This window comes from Orcinus orca, chromosome 1, assembly GCF_937001465.1.
Source record: "Orcinus orca chromosome 1, mOrcOrc1.1, whole genome shotgun sequence".
NCBI classification, from domain to species: domain Eukaryota; kingdom Metazoa; phylum Chordata; class Mammalia; order Artiodactyla; family Delphinidae; genus Orcinus; species Orcinus orca.
The window spans coordinates 56,616,347-56,637,308 of NC_064559.1; the positions used below are offsets into that span (position 1 = coordinate 56,616,347).

Consider the following 20,962-nt stretch of genomic DNA (forward strand, 5'->3'; position numbering starts at 1 on the left):
ATTAATACCAGTTCTATAGAGCAAAAGCCAGCCTCTGAATGAATGCACATAATAAATGATCACCAGTGAAAATCACAGACATCTATGAAACAATCTTACTGCAGTATCTAAGTGAAAGGCCCAGCAGAGAAACAGGTATTGTTACAGACATTTTTTAAAGTCACATAGACCAACCAACTTAGGCAAAACAATAAAAGGGGCAAAAATATTCTTCCTTTCTAAGTCTGAGCAATTACTACCATGGTGGGGTGGGAGGAAAGCTTATCAAGGGGGATTTTTCTGTTGCATATGTTAAACTGAGCGAACCACTTTAGTGCACAGAGTTATCAGATTTAGCTTTCCATATGCGGCTCTATGCCATTATAGATATTAACTTTCTCTTCAGAAAGATACTCCAAATTCATGTAATATGGTATATGGTCATACATACTAAATTATATGACAGTGAAATTAGAGTTTGAAAATATTACCCTAATTCATCTCAATAGCGAATTGCTACAACATATTATACTTACTGCCTCTTTAATTTCACAGGAGAAAACATGTATCTGGAATTCTTCTGAGCCATGGGAACTCTCTGTAAATGCAAAGCAATTGCTCTCTACTGTCCCATCATGTCCACGTGCACAGAATAACACCTTATAAATTGGAAAAGATGCTATCTCCATGTTGTTGGATTGGTCTATGATTCTGCAGAACAGTGATGAAAAATGAGATAAAATATTAACTATCAAAGAACAAAGGCAAACACTTTTACTATGCCAATAACATACAAAATAACTATCTTAAAATCACAAAAATAAACGGTACTAATAAAGCAAGAAAACAGTTATCTTCATATTTTTGCTATACACACCCACAAACACACAAATTCTTCAACTTCTCTTGACAATTACTTCATTTTTGTGTCCTATGATCGAATTCATTTACTTTCAAAGCCAAGTATACACTGCCTGGTAAAATCGATGTCACGCATCCCTAAATGCTAGTCTTGTTCTGTTATGGCAAGAGGAATGCCAGTAAAAAATAGCACAGACCATCTCTGGAGAGTTCATTTCTATTTAAAGCAGCACCTGTAAGTTTATCCAAGTCCAGGTCATTCATCGTTCAACAAAGGCTTCTCTTACCCTAAAAAAGGTCAGAGTGGTTCCAAAGATAAACTTAACAATGGAATGTAAGAGGTAAAAGGAGTTTGTGGGACTTAGGAGCAAATATTTCTCTGACTTTCCCTGTACAAATCCTAAGCCCTAGTTTGATCCAAAACCTCAAGACCACCTCAGGATCTCAAATTGTAGAACTGAGGGGGACCTACTAGGAATAGAGAGGCAAATCAAAACACTAAGTCTTTGTTAAGGTATGTTTGGCACTTTGAAACTCAATAAATACAAATATCAAAATGCCTTTTACTGTTAAGAGATATCATACAAACAATATACCTACAAAACGCTTTCCTGAAAAAGTCAAAGCATTTTTACCAAAACCTTGTAAATTTATATTGCTATTATTTTGGTGCTTAGAACTTTTCTCACATTCTAAACTTCAGAGAATGAGGCAAATCAGAAAGGGTTTGGAAAAGATTAAATCAGTCTTCAGAGAATAGTATAGATTCAAGACACATTCAACCTAATTTCCCAGACCTGGTTCATTTATTTGTTCATTCAGCAAATGTTTACTAAAAACCTGCTATGGACCAATACTGCTCTAGACAGTACTATCAGACAGAAGCTGTAGCAGGAAAAAATACCAATAACCTACCCCCATGGAACTTATATTCTAGTGAGGAAGACAGACAATAAACAAATAAGCAAATAAATATATAATATCAAGTCAAAGAAAAGTTCTATGAAGGAAAAAAGGCCCAGTAAAAAGAAAGAGGGATAGTTATGATATGATCAAAGGAGGATTCTTTTGACAATTTGGCAGTTTCTTACAAAACTAAATATACCCATACTATAGGATCTAGCAATTACACTCCTTGGTGTTTATGCAAATGAGTTAAAAACTTACGTCTACACAAAACCCCGCACACAGATGTTTACAGAAGCTTTATTCATAATCGCCAAAACTTGGATGCAATCAGAATGTCCTTCCATAGGCAAATGGAAAAATAAACTGTGGTACACCCAGACAATAGCATATTATTCAGCACTAAAAAGAAATGAGCTATCAAGCCAGAAAAAGACGTGTAGGAACCTTAAATGCCTATTATTAAGTAAAAGAAGCCAATCTGAAAGGGCTACTTATTACATGATTCTAACTACATAATTTACTGGAAAAGACAAAACTATGGAGACAGTAAAAAGATCAGTGGTTGCCAGCGGTTGCAGGGAGGGACAGATGATCAGGCAGAAGGCAGGAATTTTCAAACAGTGAAAGTACTCTGTGTGATATTCTACTGGTGGATACATGTCATTATATATTTGTCCAAACCCATAGAATGTACAACACCAAGAGTGAACCCTAAGGTAAACTATGGACTTTGGAAAATTATGTCAATGTAGGTTCATCAACTGTAACAAATGTGGGGACTTCCCTGGTACTCCAGTGGTTAAGAATCCGCCTTCCAATGCAGGGGACATGGGTTCGATCCCTGGTCCAGAAACTAAGATCCCACATGCCGTGGGACAACTAAGCCAGCGCGCCACAACTACAAAGCCCACATGTGCACTCTGGAGTCCGCGCACCACAACTACAGAGCCCACACGCTCTGCAGTCCGTGCACCACAACTAGAGAGCCCGCGCGCCGCAACAAAGAGCCCACGCGCCTCAACGGAAGATCCCATGTGCCGCAACTAAGATCCAACGCAGCCAAAAATAAATAAACAATTTTAAAATAAATTAAAAATTGTAACAAATGTACCATGTGGAAGAGGATGTTGATGGTGAGAGGTGTGTTTGGGGGAGGTGGAGGGATGCACATCTGGGATATGGGAAATCTCTGTACTTTGTGCTCAATTTTGCTGTGAACCTAAAAGTGATCTAAAAAATAAACCCTTTTAAGAAAAACAGGAAGGAAGAAAAAGAAGCCTTCTTTTGATAAAAAGGTTTCTTGAGGTGAAACCGGAGAGAAGTGAAAAAGCCACTGGAAAACCAAGGAAAGCTTGTTTAGGCAGAGTAAAAAGACTACACAAAAGCCCTGAGGTAGGAATCCTGACTGATAGGCCCTGAGGCAGGATTCATGACTGTGTTTGAGAAAGAGCAAAGAGGCTACTATGACTGGAATGTAGCAAATGAATGAAGTGAATGAATGAATGAAGTAAATGTAGTGAAAGAAGTGAGAGGGCGAAGGAGGAAGGGAAGAGAGGGGAGAAGGGCAGAAGATCAGGTCAAAGCAGATCATCAGGGCCAGACATGGTAAGAATTTCAAATATAATCACAAGTGTGATTGGAGGCTACTGGAGGGCTGAATGTAGGAAAATAACAGTTATCTGATTTGCATTTAAAGAAATTCAAGGTTCAGATGACATTAAGTATTATTCCTAGTGAAGCATGTGAGAAAAAGCCATTTTGCTTCTTTCCAGTCTGACGTAAAGAGCTTGAAATCTAGGGATCACTCTAGTTTTCTGAACCACTGTTACATGACAAGGTGAAACACAAATCATAGGTATTTTGACAGTTACAGTTGCATTTATAGTATTCTAAGCAAATTTTACAAATGCCCCTTGCAAATAAGGAATACAGTCTAAACCTAAACATGTTTACTTTGCATGGCTACAGAGTAAAAGTGAATTCAGAGTAAGTCCAAGGCCTCACTTATGATAAAATATCATCACCACTACCCAAAAAAACTTCACACATGTCTAAGGGGGTAATAAGGGATTAGAGCTTACCTCACAGAACCTTCCGGAACATTTGGCACATACAGAGTAACAGGAAAGGGGTGCTGACTGGAAGATTTCATAGTTGCCATTGCCCGTAAAGCCTCCACTTCATTACGTGGGGAAGAAACCTTCATACATCCTAAGTAGGTCAGTTTGTTAAATAAAACACTATCTTCTTCAGGTATTCCACTTGGAGAAGATGGTCTGGGTGTAGAAATTTCTGAAGAAAAAAAAAAAAGAAACACTCAAAAGTTAATATAAAACTTCACAGTATAATTTCATCTATTGCCCAAAAACAAATGAAAAATTGCAAATAAAATTTAGGTCTCTCTGTGTTTTCATTTCTTTTAATGTTTATCCTACATCTTAACTTAGAGTTTTGGAACTGGCCATTTGGTACTTCAGATCTCTCAAAGTATTATCTATGACTTCTTTAGAGGAAAAGAAAAAAGAAATTCTAAGCTTTGTATTTTAAAAAATCAAAAATACGGAGTTCAAATGATATAAAACAATAAGGAGAAAAGACTACACTAAAGACAGTGTGAATTCTCCTAAAACGAATGAGAATTAAACAAAACTAAAATCAGTTAAAAGTGTCTCTGGTAAAGATCCTGCATAGCACCAAATTTATTAATCAGCCTAAATTCCTCAGCAAAAGTCAACAATGTTAAAATGTTCCATCTCATACTAATACCAACAAAGTCAAGCTCCTTATTTTTCTCCTTCCTAGCTTGCTGGCTTCTATAAAATATGTAAGTATTTCAATGAAAAATTTTTCCTCAAAATAATTATTTTGATGAATTCTCCTATGATTGCTTCCCCAAATTCTTTAAAAAAAAAAAAAAAAAACCACTTTAATTCTAAACACAGCATGCATGTAGCAAAGTCCCAACTGTGGTTAGAGAGTATTTATCTGCATATATCAGGTAGTATAAAGCTTCCCCTTTGCCACTCTCCCCATCCCCACCTAAAAACCCACATTCAGCTAATCTCCAACTCTTCCCGCTACCCACATCCACGCTGTACAAAATTAAGCAGCCTGTCTCACCCAAACTAGATCCTTGTGACATGCTCTAACTCTCATTACCAGGATTACACTTACAGGATATTAATAAATAATTCACAAAAGCCATTCCCAACCTCCCCACTCCAGCTCCCAAATATTATACTAAATCATGCACCCTTCACCACTTCTTTTCTATTGAAAAACTAAAGCTATTCATATGAAGTACTTCATCTACCATGTTCTTCAATCACTGAAACATGTTTTCTCCACTTTTGAATCAGTTCAATGTATATATTTCAAAAGGGACATATAAAAAACTACAAATACATTTTAAGGCTGAATACAAACATGTTTAGAATATACATATATACATATATGCATTTTTGTTAATTTAGCAAGTACTTATGCAAAAACAATTATTTGCAAGATCGTATGGTAAAACTGTGCTTTGGTGACTGATGAACACGGTAGATCAAGTAGTTCAAATTGTCTAACTGTGTAACTGGAATTCTACAAAAGAGGAAAAGGTGGGGAAAAAGCTTTCTGAAGAAATAAATGTTTTACAAAATCTGTGCAGCTCACAGATTCATGAAACTCTGTATACCCCAAATACAAAAACAACACATAAATGGATCCAAAAAAGACAGATGACAAAATTGTAGACAAGACCGTTAAAGTAACTATTATAACTATGATAGAGGAATTAAAGAAAAACACCTAACAAAAGAAGGAGAAAAATGGAAGACAGAAAAAAGAACCAAAAGAAATTCTAGAGCTAAAAAATGCAAGATCTGAAATGAAATATTCCCTGGGTGGATATAACAACTAATTCTAATTTGCATAAGAAAACAAGAATATTAAAGAAGATCCTTGGGTTAAAGGAAAATGATACTAGAGGGAAACTGAAGAGCACCAAAAGTTATAAATATGAGGGAACGACTTTTTCCTTGCTGTTTAATTTCTTTAAAATACAGCAGACTGCTGGTCATCCCCATTTGGAAATCTTATTAATCATTATGTCCAAAATTGAATTCATTAGATGTACACTGAACTATTCATGCCTTGAGTAACTCTTGAATCCATCCCACTTTTCTTTGGCCCCATAGTCATTACCCAAATTACTACAGCAGTAACCTCCAGTCTTTCTTTCCTCCAATTTATTCTCCACACTGCAGCCACCAAGATCTTCCATAAAGATAAAAGAAAGAAGAACTTCCATGGTGGCACAGTGGTTAAGAATCTGCCTGCCAATGCAGGGGACATGGGTTCAAGCCCTGGTCTTGGAAGATCCCACATGCCGTGGAGCAACTAAGCCCGTGCACCACAACTACTGAGCCTGCGCTCTAGAGCCCGTGAGCCACAACTACTGAGCCTGCATGCCACAACTACTGAACCCCGCAGGTCTAGAGCCGGTGTTCTGCAACAAGAGAAGCCACCGCCATGAGAAGCCAGTACACCACAACGAAGAGCAGCCCCCGCTCACTGCAACTAGAGAAAGCCTCCGTGCAGCAACGAAGACCCAACACAGCCAAAAAATTAATTTATTTATGTATAAAAATAAATAACTAAATAAAATAAAATGCCAAAAAAAAGATGAAAGAGAGAGAGGGAGGGAGGGAGGAAGGGAGAGAGGAAGGGAGGGAGGGAGGAAATAAACAGATATACCACACAAACACTAATTATAAGAAAACCAGAATGGCTATATTAATATCAGAAAAATCAGACTTCAAAACAACAAACAGTAACAGGAGAAAAAGAGACATTTCACAATGATAAAAGGGTCAATTTATAAGGAAAACATAATTTAAAAAGTGGCTATGCCCCTAATACCAGAGCTTCAAAATACTTGAAGCAAAAACTAGCAGAACTGAAGATCCTCAAACTGAACCAGTCAAATTGAAGTAACAAGTCTGCTATAGCTTCTATGTATTAACTGAAAACACTGGGCAGAATATAAAAAGTAACTACCTTAGGATTGTTTTTGTTGTTGTTTTTATTTTTTTTTAATTTAATTTTATTTATTTTTGGCTGCATTGGGTCTTTGTTGCTGTGCGCAGGTTTTCTCTAGCTGCAGCAAGCGAGGACTACTCTTCGTTGTGGTGCACTGGCTTCTCATGGAGGTGGATTCTCTTGCTGTGGAGCACAGGTTCTAGGCGTGTGGGCTTCAGCAGTTGTGGCTCACAGGCTCAGTAGTTGTGGTTCACAGGCTCTAGAGCGCAGGCTCAGTAGTTGTGGTGCACGGGCTTAGTCGCTCCGCGGCATGTGGGATCTTCCAGGACCAGGCCTCAAACCCGTGTCCCCTGCATTGGCAGGCGGATTCTTAACCACTGCGCCACCAGGGAAGCCCAGGATTGTTTTTTTTTTTTTAAAGCAAGTAACAACAGACAGATTGGAGAGAGGTCAAAATTTGAAGAACTACCAGTGTAGTACTGAATTCCTTTTTACATTTTTTCATCCTTTATATCCCATATTTGACCTATGGGTCGCCCAAGTTGCAGAACTGTGCAGTGAGCAACAAAACTGAGAGAAATCCTATTTTTCTGGCCAAAGGACAGAAAAAAAGAGTCCCTGTAAACCAGAGAACGTTTGGGGAATTATAACTTTTTTTCCTCTCTCTCTCTTTTTTCTCTCCCAGTTCTACCACAAGGCCAGCCCCAGTGTTGGAGCTGCACCACTATGTGGGAAGTGGGGCTGGGGGGAAAGGATGGAGTGCCGTAGCATATGCAACTCGAAGAAAAGGAACCTCTCAGTGGTTAGAACACCCAAACAAACGGGCTTGGCTCTTGTGGTTCAAAAAGGAAAAGGAAACCTCTGCTATTTTTTTTCTTTCTTTTCCCTCACCACTCTGTCCTGAAGTGAGAAACCTGTCTTTCTACACAAGAGAAGAAGGAAAATGGGCCCCAAGAAGCCAGAGAGTATGGGGGAAATCCTGAGGAGGAGAGTTGGAGAAGGTAATCCCCTAATTTTGTGTATGAACTAACACAAGTCTTGGGCTCACCACCATGCTATACATGTGTGGAACAGACCAAAGAAGCATAGCAAAGGTTTTGGAATTGATTGACTTTGGAACCAGAAAGCAAGATCGAACTTGCAGTCTGGATGTAACCAAGTGGACTGCCTGCTAAAATAAAACAAAATCAACATTCTTCAGAGGATTTTATCTGGAAACAGAATCTCAAAACGTAAGTTTCAGAAAGTCTGGAAAACAATTCAGTTACTCAACTAACAAAAAAAACAAAAATAGAAAAAGGTGACCAATTGTCAAGGGAAAAGCAATCAACAGATACCAATCCCAAAATGATGCAGTTGCTGGAATTATCAAAGACTTTAAAATTGGTATTATAACCATGCTCTGTGACATAAAGATGAACAAACCTGGAATGAGTGAAAATATTAAAATCCATGGCAGAGGAACAGTAAATGTAAAAAGGTGAATTTTAGACCAGAAAAATAGAATATCTAAAATTAAAAATTCACTGGATGGGCTCAAAAGAAAGGAGATAACAGAATAGTAAGCCAGTAAACTGGAATACAGATCAACAGAAATTTTCTAAACTAAAGAAAGGAGAAAAGAAAAAGATTGGAAAACAATGAAAAGAGCCTTAGGAATTGCAGGACAATATGAAAATATCTAATAGTTTTGTTGTCTGCGTCACGGGAAAAGAAAAAGACTATGCACAAAAAAATTTTCTAAAAAATGTCTGAGGGCTTCCCTGGTGGCACAGTGGTTGAGAGTCCGCCTGCTGATGCAGGGGACACAGGTTCGTGCTCTGGTCCGGGAAGATCCCACATGCCGCAGAGCGGCTGGGCCCGTGAGCCATGGCCGCTGAGCCTGCGCGTCCAGAGCCTGTGCTCCGCAACGGGAGAGGCCACACAGTGAGAGGCCCGCATACCGCAAAAAAAAAAAAAAAAAAAAAAAAGTCTGAAAACTTCCTAAATTTCATAAAAGATATAAATTTACAGATTCAAGAATCTCAGTGAACACCAACAAAGATAAATTCAAAGAAAACCACACCCATATAACCAAACTGCTGGAAAACAAAAATATTGAAAAAAATATTGAAAGTAGACAAACAGCATGTTACAAATAAGGGAACAAATAAGTGATTCAAATGACTGCAGATTTCTCATCAGAAATGACAGAGAAGAGAAGACAGCAGGACAACATCTTTAGAGTATTCAAAGAACATTGCTCCATAGAAATCCAGGGGTTAGGTATGTCAATGGAGGTAAAGGGCCTACACCCTGCCCCATGCCCTTTGGGTTTTTTTTGGTTTTTTTTGGCCGAGCCACACGCTATGCAGAATCTTGGTTCCCTGACCAGGGATCAAACTGTGCCCCCTGCAGTGGAAGCACGGACTCTTAACCACTGAACCACCAGAGAAGTCCCCCCATGCCCATTTAAAGTGATATGTTATAATTACTGGGCTTTGACCTAAAACTGTATGTGATTTTATTCTGAGGTTCAAGATTTCCAAAACTACTGATGATGACAAACATTTTATTTGGTACTTACTTTGTGCCAGGCATTTTACAAAATACTTTATGTGGATGGTATCATTTGAACTTCTAAATCCCTATGAAACAGGTTCTATCTTATCTCTATTTTACAGATGAGATAACTGATCATTAGAGAAGTTGAATAACTTGTCCAAGCTGCAGGCAGAGCCTGGATTCAAATCTAGGTCTGAACTCCAGATATCATGTCTTAGCCTCTATGAAAGGTCTAAAATAGAATGAATTAAAATCAAAATGAAGTTTATTCTGCCCTTAATTATAGAGTACCAGCTCTTCAAGGGAAGGAACTGTTCTATCCTCTTTTTATTCCCAGCACTTATAACAAGTGTCTAAAAGACTAGGCACTCAATATATGCCAAATGAATTAATCAGTAAATAAATGAAATTTTTTAGAGCTAGTGGTCCTTTTAGCAACCAATTAATGGCAAACACACATCATCTCTGGGTACCACTTAGATCCTATCTCATCCACAACTAAATGTATCATAACTGCAGCTTTCATGTAGACAAAACTCATGACTAGTGGAAATCCGAAGTTAAGCAAACAAATAGCAAAATATTTTTAGCAAGGCAACACTTCTAGATCTCGTAAAATCACACATCAATGTAAGAAATTCATATCCTCCTAAATATAAATTCAGTCCTGTTCAAGTCATACTTTTGAATTCCATCATCCCTTCCTTAGCAGAAAGATGCAAAGAATAACAAAGAGCATGAGAGAGAAGACTCATCTATGTATCCACACAGTATTTTAGTACATTACAGTAAATTAGCAGATTCCCTGTAGAGGTGAATCCAAGTAGCCAGGACATACGATCACCAAATGACAAAAACCAACAAGTTATCATGATGTTTAAACAAAAGCCCTTATCTATCTAAATTTATCACTGGCAAATTACATATCTTTAATATTCACTTTAGCCCATTTAAATCTAGATACTTTCCAGACAGTCCCTTACCTTTGAAGTTATGTGTCATTTTAATCGACCACAACAATTCTGTAAACAAAAACTGCAACTATGAAGAGGCAGCTGAAATGTCTTCTCATAGTTCTTTCAGGCTGCTATATAATAAAATAACCACACGGGTGGCTTATAACAACAGACATTTATTTCTCACAGCTCTGGATGCTAGGAAGTCCAAGACTGAGGCTCTGGCAGATTTGGTGCCTCATGAGAGCTCACTTTCTAGACAGCATCTTTTCACTGTGTCCTCACGCTGCAGAAGGCACAAGCTAGCTCTCTGGAGTCTGTTTTAGAAGGACATAATCCCAATTATGAGGGCTTTGCCCTCATGACCTAATCACCTCCCAAAGGCCCGACGTCCTAATACCATCACTAGGATTTCAATATATTAATTTTGGGGAGAACACAAAACATATGTCTTTTCATTGAAAATGAAAAGAAACAATATATAACAAGAAAAGAATGCTTTTTAAAAACTTACTTGTAAAGCAAAGTGGAAATTCTTATCCACTGAGATCTTCAGGGAAAGATACATTTTTTTAAAATGTATTTAATATAATGGGTGTTGAAAACACAAAAGTACATTATACATGGTCCCTATCAAATATGCTCAGAAATAAGAATATTATCTAGGCCATTGCAAAGGACAACTGATTCCAATAACCCATCAGAGCTTTCAATACATGAGAAGATAAAGGTATTTCTTCCTTTTGATTAATCTATTAACCAAAAAAATAACTATAGGAATGTTGATGTCAGTATGCTTTGGGTTTGGGGCGAAGGCTAGGGATTTAAGAAATTCAAAAGATAAAGAAAAGCACAATGAAAAATATAATCTCTCATGTTCCCTCAATCAAGAACTAAAAAAATTAATATTTTGTAAGGCTTATTTCCAATCTTGTGTGTACACACACACACACACACACACACACACATAAAGTCCCCTTGAACTTAAATCTAGCCATGAATATGAATATACACTGAAACCTACAAGTCTTTATAATGAATCATTAAACTAGGGGCACTTTTGGGGACCCCCAACACATGGCAAATATCTTCTCTGAGCCTCATTTAGCCATATTTATTATGGTACTTTTCTCATTCAGATTTAAGCTTTTATGTATTAAAATGCAAGTAGCTTTTCCTTTATGATTTGGCTTTTCCTACCCTGACAATCACAAAAATATTCTCATTATTTTCTTCTTAAAGGTTCATTTTTCCCATTTAAATATTTGATTCACTAGGAATAAATTTGGGGTACAGTGTAAGGTAGGGCCACCGTGTTTCCACTGTGTAGCACTCTGGCCTATATCTACACCTACCCTACACGAACATTCAGAAATGGATCATGAGTGCCTTAAATCAGTCAGGATGATCTCATCTCCTCTGTCAGAATGACTTACTGAGGAGTTTGAATATAACCAAGGCCTACACCTATTGGCTCATATCATTCCCCTGACTACTAGAAAATGATTCAGTTGGTCCAATCAGAGTAAAACTCACAACTTTTGTTCGATGGGTAAAAGATCAGAGCCTTTCTCTCGGTCACCAGACATGAACAAATCACCTAGCCTTACTTATCAATTTCTGCAGCTACCTACTTTGTGACCACAAAGGATGCCAGTTAAGGAGAAAGATGACATGGAGAAGATCAAAGCTGAGTAGTTTACAAAGAAATACTACCAGAGGCCAGATCAAACCACACCTCCAGTGTTTAAACCAGCTGAAGTAGGAGTTGGGTTGGGTTTGGTTTGGCTTTTCCTTCCTCCAAAACCATTTTGACTTACAAACTGGTATTCCTACTATAAATCCTACTCATTCATGCACGTATATATTATTTATTACACTGTAATAAATACTTTTACAGTATTATTACACTGATGGAGTTGATATGTTATTTTACTTAGAATTTTCACAAATTGTAATTGAAATAACTGTAGTCAAACTGAGTAAGAAGTCACATTATATGGAAGAATGTGTCCATTACACTGTTCTTTGATACCCAAGAATTTATTCATTTGTTCAATAAGTATTTATTGAGGGCCTACTATATGCCAAGTACTAGGGGTAAAATGAATGCCCAGACATAGAGCCAGTTCTCAAAGAACACTGAGACTGATTTTACAGGTGGAGATACAAACAGAAACATAAGAACCAATGTGGGAACTGAAAAGCTGCTGGCCTTGATCTTAGAAAATGAAGCTAATAAAATTTTCTAATATTCATCTTAAAATTTTCATTATCACTTTATCCCATTTCTATTATAGTTTCTAAGAGTTCAATACAGTACCTGTATTCGACGGATCCAAAATTAATTGAAGAGACGGCTTATTTATTTGGCTGGCCGAAACATCTCCAAATGAATGGTCTGAAATCTCACTGGAACTCGGACAATCAACAAGAAGGCTGCTTTGCCCTTTCTCAGAATCTCTCAAAATCTCTTCCATGGCTTTTTCCAGTTGTTCATCACCATTAGAAACTATCTACAGACAAAGCAAGACAATTCGTTTCAATCATAACATGGTTCTGGAACTTAATGAAAATATTTCATTTCTAGAAGAAATTTAAACAATCTAAATATTTAAATTTAAATATAGTTACTGAATACCAAGAATTTATACAGCTGTACCTAATTTCATTAGATATATATAAAATCCTGAGTTATAAACGCAACTAAATTAGAGGATTATTAGTACCAGAAAAGGATTCTTCAGAAACATACCAGGCATTTTCCAACTATATCTGATCTAAGATCTTATTTACAGATATTTTCTTTTCTTATTTTTTTCTTTTTCTCTTTTAGAAATGTATTCTAAAAACTGGGTAATCCTAAATTTATGGGTTTTTTTTTTTAATTTATGTGTTTTAAAGAGGAAAATGGATACATTTAAATAGATAATATGTAGCACTGATATCATTTAAAAGGTCATATTTTTTGTTATCATAGCATAAACATATTTCTGACTCCTTTACAAATTTTGCTTGAGCTGCCAAGGAGTACTGCTAATTTCCTTACTCTTAAGTTGACTCATCTTCTTCTTAAAAGCAAGTGAGACACAAAGCCTAAGTAAATAAATGCCTTAAACACATTAATATGAAAATACAGGGTTAAATGAATTTAAAGAGCTGTTTATTTAAATACAGATATTTGAATAAATTTAAAGAAATGCATTGATTAATAAAATTATAAAAATATATATCCTCAACATAATGTAAAATGAGTACTTAATAATCTGATTTTTATAAAATTTTATTAGATTGATTTTATTAGATTAACATACTAACATACCTTTGATATAATTAATATTAAATAAAAGTCATAAATAATATACAGTATTTTTGGCTAATTTCTCTCTTCCTATTTCTAGAGGGTGGTTATGCACTTCCCATACATGTATACCTGGGTTTATTTGGTCCTTTTTTTTTTTTTTTTTTCAAGTTAGGAAAGGCAACATAAAAATGAAAAAGAAAAAGGACCACATCCAAATAAAAACTCAACTGCTAAAATTATAAAACATATACTTCAAAAATATTCAGACAAGTGTTAAATCACATACTTGAATGTTACCAGCTGACTTAAAACATAAAAATCATAAAGAAAAGTCAAGTAAAAATAATACATAACTACATACTTATATAATTAATTTTTAAAACCCAGCAGCAGTAAGAGACACAAAAATATCCAGATAAATTAAATTTATGTAAGATTTAACCATTAAGTCTAACTTGCCAATTATCCTTTCTCTTCTTTTTTCCCTCCTATTCCTTCTTTCTGAATTCTAAAGTAAAAGATAAAAAACCGAAAGCAAAAACTTTAAAAATACACAAACCAAATAATTAGCATCTGGATAAATCAAACACTGATTCTAGTCTCGAGGTCAGTACTCAAGAAAAACCTTTGGATTTTATGTATCTCCTGAGATAAGTTTCACCTAGTTAAAAATAATAATAATAATTTAAAATAATATCATTTGTAGAAAAGGGAAAAATACCTTCAGTTCAGGTTTTTCATCATCTTTTGTAGAAGTATCATCTGCATGCTGAGGAACCAAAACAAATTCTTCACTGTTCAGTGTAGTCACAGAATCCGATGACCCACTAATCTTCTGTAATGAAGCTCTGACCTCCATTTCAGTGCTGCAAACCTCTCTTCCCACATCCACCTGGTCAAAACCACAAGGAGTAAGAACAAAAATTAGTGAATAAAAACATGAACTATTAAGTACCTGATCAATCTTTGGCCTTTAAAATTGGTTCATGCAAGGAAGAATTCTGCTGGCTAGATAATTATCTCAAAACTAGGGAGGCTACCTTCTTGGGCTGGGCCACATAATGGAAATGTACCCTGAGTTTCCACACTAAAAGAACCATATTGTTCCCTGAAAAACAACACAAACCTGACCATATCTCAACTAAAAGGATTTACTACTATTTGGCACTCTACACATTTCTCCTAGAAATACTTTTTGTTCTTTTTAATAAATAGAAAACTAAATAATAAATAAATAAGCTAGAAGTATCTACAAATTCATACACAAACAAAAATACATTCACTGAAATTACTTTATAACTAAACCTAAATGTCTGCAAAAACTTATCTCCTCAAGACTAAGTATTGTACCTTAAAATATTTTTTCTGTGTCACTTAAGTTGACTGATTAACATAGAATTCAACACCCTGAGCCATGTATCTTTTCTTTTCCAGACATGTAGCCACTTATCTACAGGAGGCAAAAAAAGCAGGGGAGGTGAGGGGAGCAAAGCTTTCACATTGCATTCATGCAGCAGTAATCAAATACAGTGTGATTCTGTTTTCTGGATAGATCTCTACTTTACACCATAGAAACTCAACATTCTCTATCACTTCCAGAAATTCAAATATTCACACAACTAATTTTAACTGAACATGTACACTATATAACAGTCAGTATACTCAACTGCGGTTACATGAGCGAATAAGGCAAACAAGTTGCCTCCTCTTGTGGAGCTTACATCTAGTGAGGAAACAAGCAAGTAAGGTAATCCCAAATCATTCTCAGGCTATGAAGAAAATACAACAGCCTAATGTAACAAAGAGTAGCTGTAAGGAATACACGGACAACTTTCAGTAAGGTGGTAGGAAAGGACTCTCTGAAAGGGAAATATTTGAGCTGAAACCTGGAAGATAAAAAAGAACTGCATATTAACCAATCTGCTCAGTGACCAAAGGGGTAATGTGACACAGAGGTAGGACAAGTAGACCAGTGCTAAAGAACGCAGGACCTTGTAACCATGGTAAGTCTGCTCCATGCCAAAAATTCCCCCATAAATGTTCTTTTTCTCTTTCTAATTAGGTTATTTTGTTCACTGCCTCATATAAATACGGCTGCAATATCTCATTTTGCCATTAGGTGACACTAACACCATTACTCTCAGAAAAAAAAATTAAAAATAACTTCCCCCTTCAAGTTACACTTTAAAAAATTACCTCCTAACATTATCAAAAATCAAAGTTTCTAATAATATCAAAACAAAGGATAATTACTGCAAACTCCAAGGCCGGTGTAATTAGCTAGCCTTCATTTATTTGTTAGGCATATAAACATCCTTCCTTTTTAAAACCCTTCAAGCACATTCATCTGTCCTCTAAAGGTTTTTCTCATTTTGCACATTATATGTTTCTGAAAATGCAGTATGTGTTAGAAGCCATGTTTTTACCCTTCAGGCTGCCCCATGAATCCTTGATTGCCAAGACATCACACATTCCAGGTGTTCTTTCTGTGGCCTATCCTTCTCCAAATCTTTTTCAGTTGCCACTCCTCTACTTGACCTCTAAATGTTGGAAATTCCCCCAAGTTCAAGTCCCGAGCTTTTTTTTCTGATTCCTTGCCACACACTCTAAGTAATATCTCTCATTGCCATGGATTTAAATAGCATCTATATGCTGAAAGACTCCCAAATTTCTATCCTAACCCAAATGTCTCCTCTAAACTCCTGATTTGGAATCCAACTCTTTATTTGATATTTCCATGTGGAATTCTTATCAGTATCTTAAAATGTGACCCACATGGAATTCCTAATGTCCCATCCAAAGCTGTTCCTTATTCAGATTTCCCATTTCAGTAAAGAACACCACCTTCCACCAAGTTGCTCAAACAAAAAATCTGGTTATCATCCTTGATGCATCTCTACTTCTTCATTCCTCTCATTGCCAAGTCATGTCAGCCCCACTTCCAAAATAAATCCCACATCTATCCCCATCTTTCTCCACATCCATTTTACCAACCTAATCCAAGCTATGATCTCATCTACTATAAAAGTCTCCTAACCCATCTCCTACCTCCAGTCTTCTCCCTAATCTACTCTTCACAGAACAGCCAAAGAAATCTTTTGGAAAGTACGTTGGATTACATTAAAACTCCAGACTAAAATCTTTTCATTAAAATTCAAATAAAATCCAAACTCCTTGCCAGGACTTAAAGGCCTGACACACCCTTGCCTCTGTCACTTTATCATTACGGCTCTTTAGTCATAGAAAGTTTTTTCCCACTTTAGGGTCTTAGCTCTTATCTCCTACCTTCATATGGCTGACTCCTACAGGTATCAGCTTTGTTTCGTCCACTCAACAAATATTTAATGAGTCCCCACTATGTGATAGAAACTGTAATGGAAACTGGAGACTAAATGATTAGTGAGATGAATGAAGGCCCAGTCTTCTTAGAACTAACATTCTTATGGATGTGATAAATAATACAGAAGAAAATTAACTAGGATCACATACTGGAAAAAGTACTGGAAAAGATGATGAGAAGGGGCAGGGAGCAATATGGATTCAGTTGACATTTGGATTTAATAAGAATAAGCAAACCATGGAAAGAACTAGGGAGAAAGAACTTCAAGTAGAATAAATAGCAAATACAAAAGCCTTGATGTAAGAAAAGGCTTACTGAGGAACAGAAAGGAGGCCACAATAGCTACATAATAATGAGTATGGGGGTAAGAATACAGGTGTCCCTCAGTATCCATGGAGAATTGGTTCTAGGAACCACCACAGACACCAAAATCCACAGATGCTCAAGTACCATAGCTGGCCCTCTATATCCTTGAGTCCTCATCTGTGGCTTCAACCAACCACAGATTGTGTAGTATTATAGTATTTATTGAAAAAAATCTGTGTATAAGCAGACCCAGACAGTTCAAACCCATGTTGTTCAAAGGTCAACTATAGTTAGTATGAGATGAAATAAAGACAGGAAAGGCAGAGAAGCCTGAGGCCACCCCTGATGTTAAGGCTATCCCGCAATCCCAACTCTGTTTTGTTCACCAGGGAATATTCCATTCCTACTTTAGTGTCTAGTACATAGTAGGTATTTAATAAATGTGTTGAAAAAAATGTTAAAAGCCCCAATCAGGCTAAAGTTCTCACAACTACCAAATGTGGAGCCAGTATTCGAACTAGGTAGTCTGACTTCAGAGTACATGCTCTAAAACACTACATTATACTGTCTCTTAAAGTCTCCTCATCTGTTCTTGAGATCCAAGGTTGGTATCAATGGAACATCACTATGTGTACTGAACTTTCCCCACACCTCTCCTCCTTCAAAGCTTATCTGTCTCTTCCACCAAAACATTCTTCTTAGATAAGTGATATTTACACTAATAGTTAATTCTGAATTAGCATGTGAATGAATACTAATGGTTGCTCAATTCAAATAAGATGTCCATTTATAATAGAGGTTTTCTTTAGCCCAAGAGAATGTCAGATATTCTGCCATGCTAACAAGAAAACTATTAGTTTACCATATGTAATTTTGTGACCTCTCAAGAACACAGTTCACCACTTCTCATTCTACTCAAAATTAAGACAGCTCTCATTACAACCATAAAAACTGCCTTGAAGGGCGTTATGGATACTTTTAGAAGTTTACCTAATGCTACTTTATTGGACTGAAGATTGCTTTGAACCTCAATATAGAGATGACATGCTTATCAAATTTGCACACAAACACAAAATCTGAGAATGCAAAGTCAACACTTTAAAATATTTCCACAGGCAAGTAATAAGATTTAAATATGGAAAGAATAGTCTTTTCAATAAATGGTGTTGGGACAATTAGATATCCACATGTAAAAGAATGAAGTTGGACCCCATCCTCACACCATACACAAAACTTAATTCAAAATGGATCACAGACCTAAATATAAGAACTAAAACTATAAAACTGTTAGAAGAAAACATAGGAATAAATCTTCATGTCCTTGGGTTAAGAATGGTTTCTGATATGACATCAAAAGCACAAGTGGCAAAAGAAAAAAATAGTTAAACTGGACTACATCAAAATTTAAAATGTGCTGAAAATGATACCATGAAGAAAGTAAAAATAAAATCCACAGGATGAGAAAATATTTGCAAGTCATATATCTGATAAGGGTCTAATATCCAGATTATTTGAGGAACTCTTACAAGTCAGTAATACAAAGACAAATAATTCAACTTCTGGTATCAGCTAAAGAGCCTGGAAGTCATCACTCCCTTCCCTATAACAAGAAAAGGTTGAACAAACTAAAAATCAATAGCTTTTCTTGGATCCATCAGAGAACTGAGGTCACAGGACCAACTGCCATTCCAAATCGGGGGGCAAGCAAAAGAGAGACAGCGACTGAGATCTGTTTACTTGCAGCAGAAGCTGCTGGAGCCATAAACTGGAAGAAACACTTAAATGATAATTTTGACAAATTGCTGGAAGCTAAGTGTGGAATTTGGGTGTGAGAGGGGAGAGTGGGTTGTGGAAGGGTGGCTTCAAATTTTTTGCATATTTAGTTGGTACTTAATAATAAGTAATAATAAAGAAATTTATAACATTCAAAAAAATATTGTTATCTATATTGATTTTAGACAAAGCAGACTTCAGAACTAGAAAGATTATCAGAGATAAAGAGGGGTATTATATAATAATAAGAGGGTCAATTATCCAAGAAAACACAAGAAACTGAAATGAGTATGCACCTAAGAACAGAGAATTAAAGTACTTGAGGCAAAAACTGATAGAACCAAAAGGAGAAACAGACAAATCCACTGTTATACTTGGAGACTTCAACACCCCTATCTGAGATGACAGATCAAGCTGGCAGAAAATTAACAAAGATATAGATGACCTGACCTGAATAGCACTATCAGTCGACTTGATCTAATTGACGTTTACAAAATACTAATCTAACAAGAAAAGAATATACTTTCTCACAGAAAACAGTCACCAAGGGAGACCATATTCTGGGCCATAAAACATACCTTGGCAAATTTAAAAAAATTAAAACTGTATAAATGTTGTCAAACCATAATAGAATTAAGCTAGAAATCTGTAACAGATAGCTTGGAAATTCCCAAATATTTGGAAATTAAATGACACACTTCTAAATAATCATGAGTCAAAGAAGATGACTCAAGAGAAATTTTAAAATACTTTGAACTAAACAAAAATGAAAATACAGTTTATCAAAGGTTGTGGGATGCAGTGAAAGCAGTACTTAGAAATATGTTGCACTGAATGCATATACTAGGAAAGAAAAAAACACCTAAAATTATAAAAAACTTATGCTTCCTTAGGAACCTTAGGAAACTAAAAAAAAAGAGAGCAGATTAAAAGAAATAAAAAATATAACAAATCAATGAAATTGAAACAAGAAACAATACAAAAAAATTAAAAAATCAAAACCAAAAGATAGTTCTTTAAAAAGATAAATAAAATTGATAAATAGTCTAGCCAGGCTAAACAAGAAAAAGAGAATACACAAATTACCAATACAAAAAATGAAAGAAGGTCATCACTACCAACGCCCTGGACATTAACAGGATAATAAATGAATACTACAAGCAATTCTATGCCCACAAATTTGGTGACTTAGATGAACGGGACCAGTCCCTTTAAAGACATAAAGTACCAAACTTCACACCAGGAAAAATAGATAACCTGAAGAGCTCTATACTTTTAAATAAATTTAACCAACAATAATTAATAAGCTTCCAAAAAAGAAAGTACCAGACACCGATGGCTTCACTGGTTAATTCGACCAAACATTTAAGGAAGAAATAGTATCAATTCTCAGTAATCTCTTCCAGAAAACAGGAGAGGAAATGCTTCCAAACTCATTCTATGAGGCCAACATTACCCTAATACCAAAACCAGATTACAAGAAAACTATAGATAAGATATTATAAAATCATCTCCAACAAGGTATAAAAAAATTATACCCCAGGGATGTAAGACTGACACAAAAATCAATGTAATCAAACATCAATAAGCTAAAGTAAAATCATGATCATGTCAATTGATGCAGAAAATGCATTTGACAAAATGCAACACCCATTCATTATAAAAACTCTCAGTAAACTAGCAATGGATGGAACTTCCTCAACTTGGTAAAGAATATCTACAAAAAAACCTATAGCTAACATTATACTTAATTGTGAGAGACTGAAGAGACTGGACACTTTCCCTTAAGACTGGGAACCACGCAATGATGCCCCTCTCTCACCTGTGATTCAATATCATAAGAAATAAAAGTTAGAAAGATTGAAAAGGAAGAAAACTGTCTTTATTCACAGATTACATAATTATCTATGCAGAAAATCCCAAAGAATCTACCAAAAAAAACCTTAGAATGAGTGAGTACAG

General features: G+C 35.9%; 1 protein-coding gene across 10 annotated transcripts in view; it reads right to left on the minus strand.

Annotated features, from left to right (window-relative positions):
- The window catches only part of RABGAP1L (RAB GTPase activating protein 1 like), a 684,401-nt gene that overhangs the window by 606,668 nt on the left and 56,771 nt on the right, over positions 1-20,962 (minus strand). For 9 of the 10 annotated variants that reach the window (XR_007479508.1, XM_033428113.2, XM_033428114.2 and 6 more), the window contains 4 exons: positions 14,303-14,473; positions 12,601-12,793; positions 3,831-4,041; positions 516-690 (listed from right to left, as the gene is read on the minus strand). Coding sequence is in view for 9 of the 10 variants with exons in the window: in XM_033428111.2 (XP_033284002.1) it covers positions 516-690; positions 3,831-4,041; positions 12,601-12,793; positions 14,303-14,473 (750 nt within the window). In the remaining variant the exon portion in view is untranslated. Of the gene's footprint in view, positions 1-515; positions 691-3,830; positions 4,042-12,600; positions 12,794-14,302; positions 14,476-20,962 lie in introns of those variants that run through there. The other variant, XM_049715451.1, reaches the window with a different exon arrangement.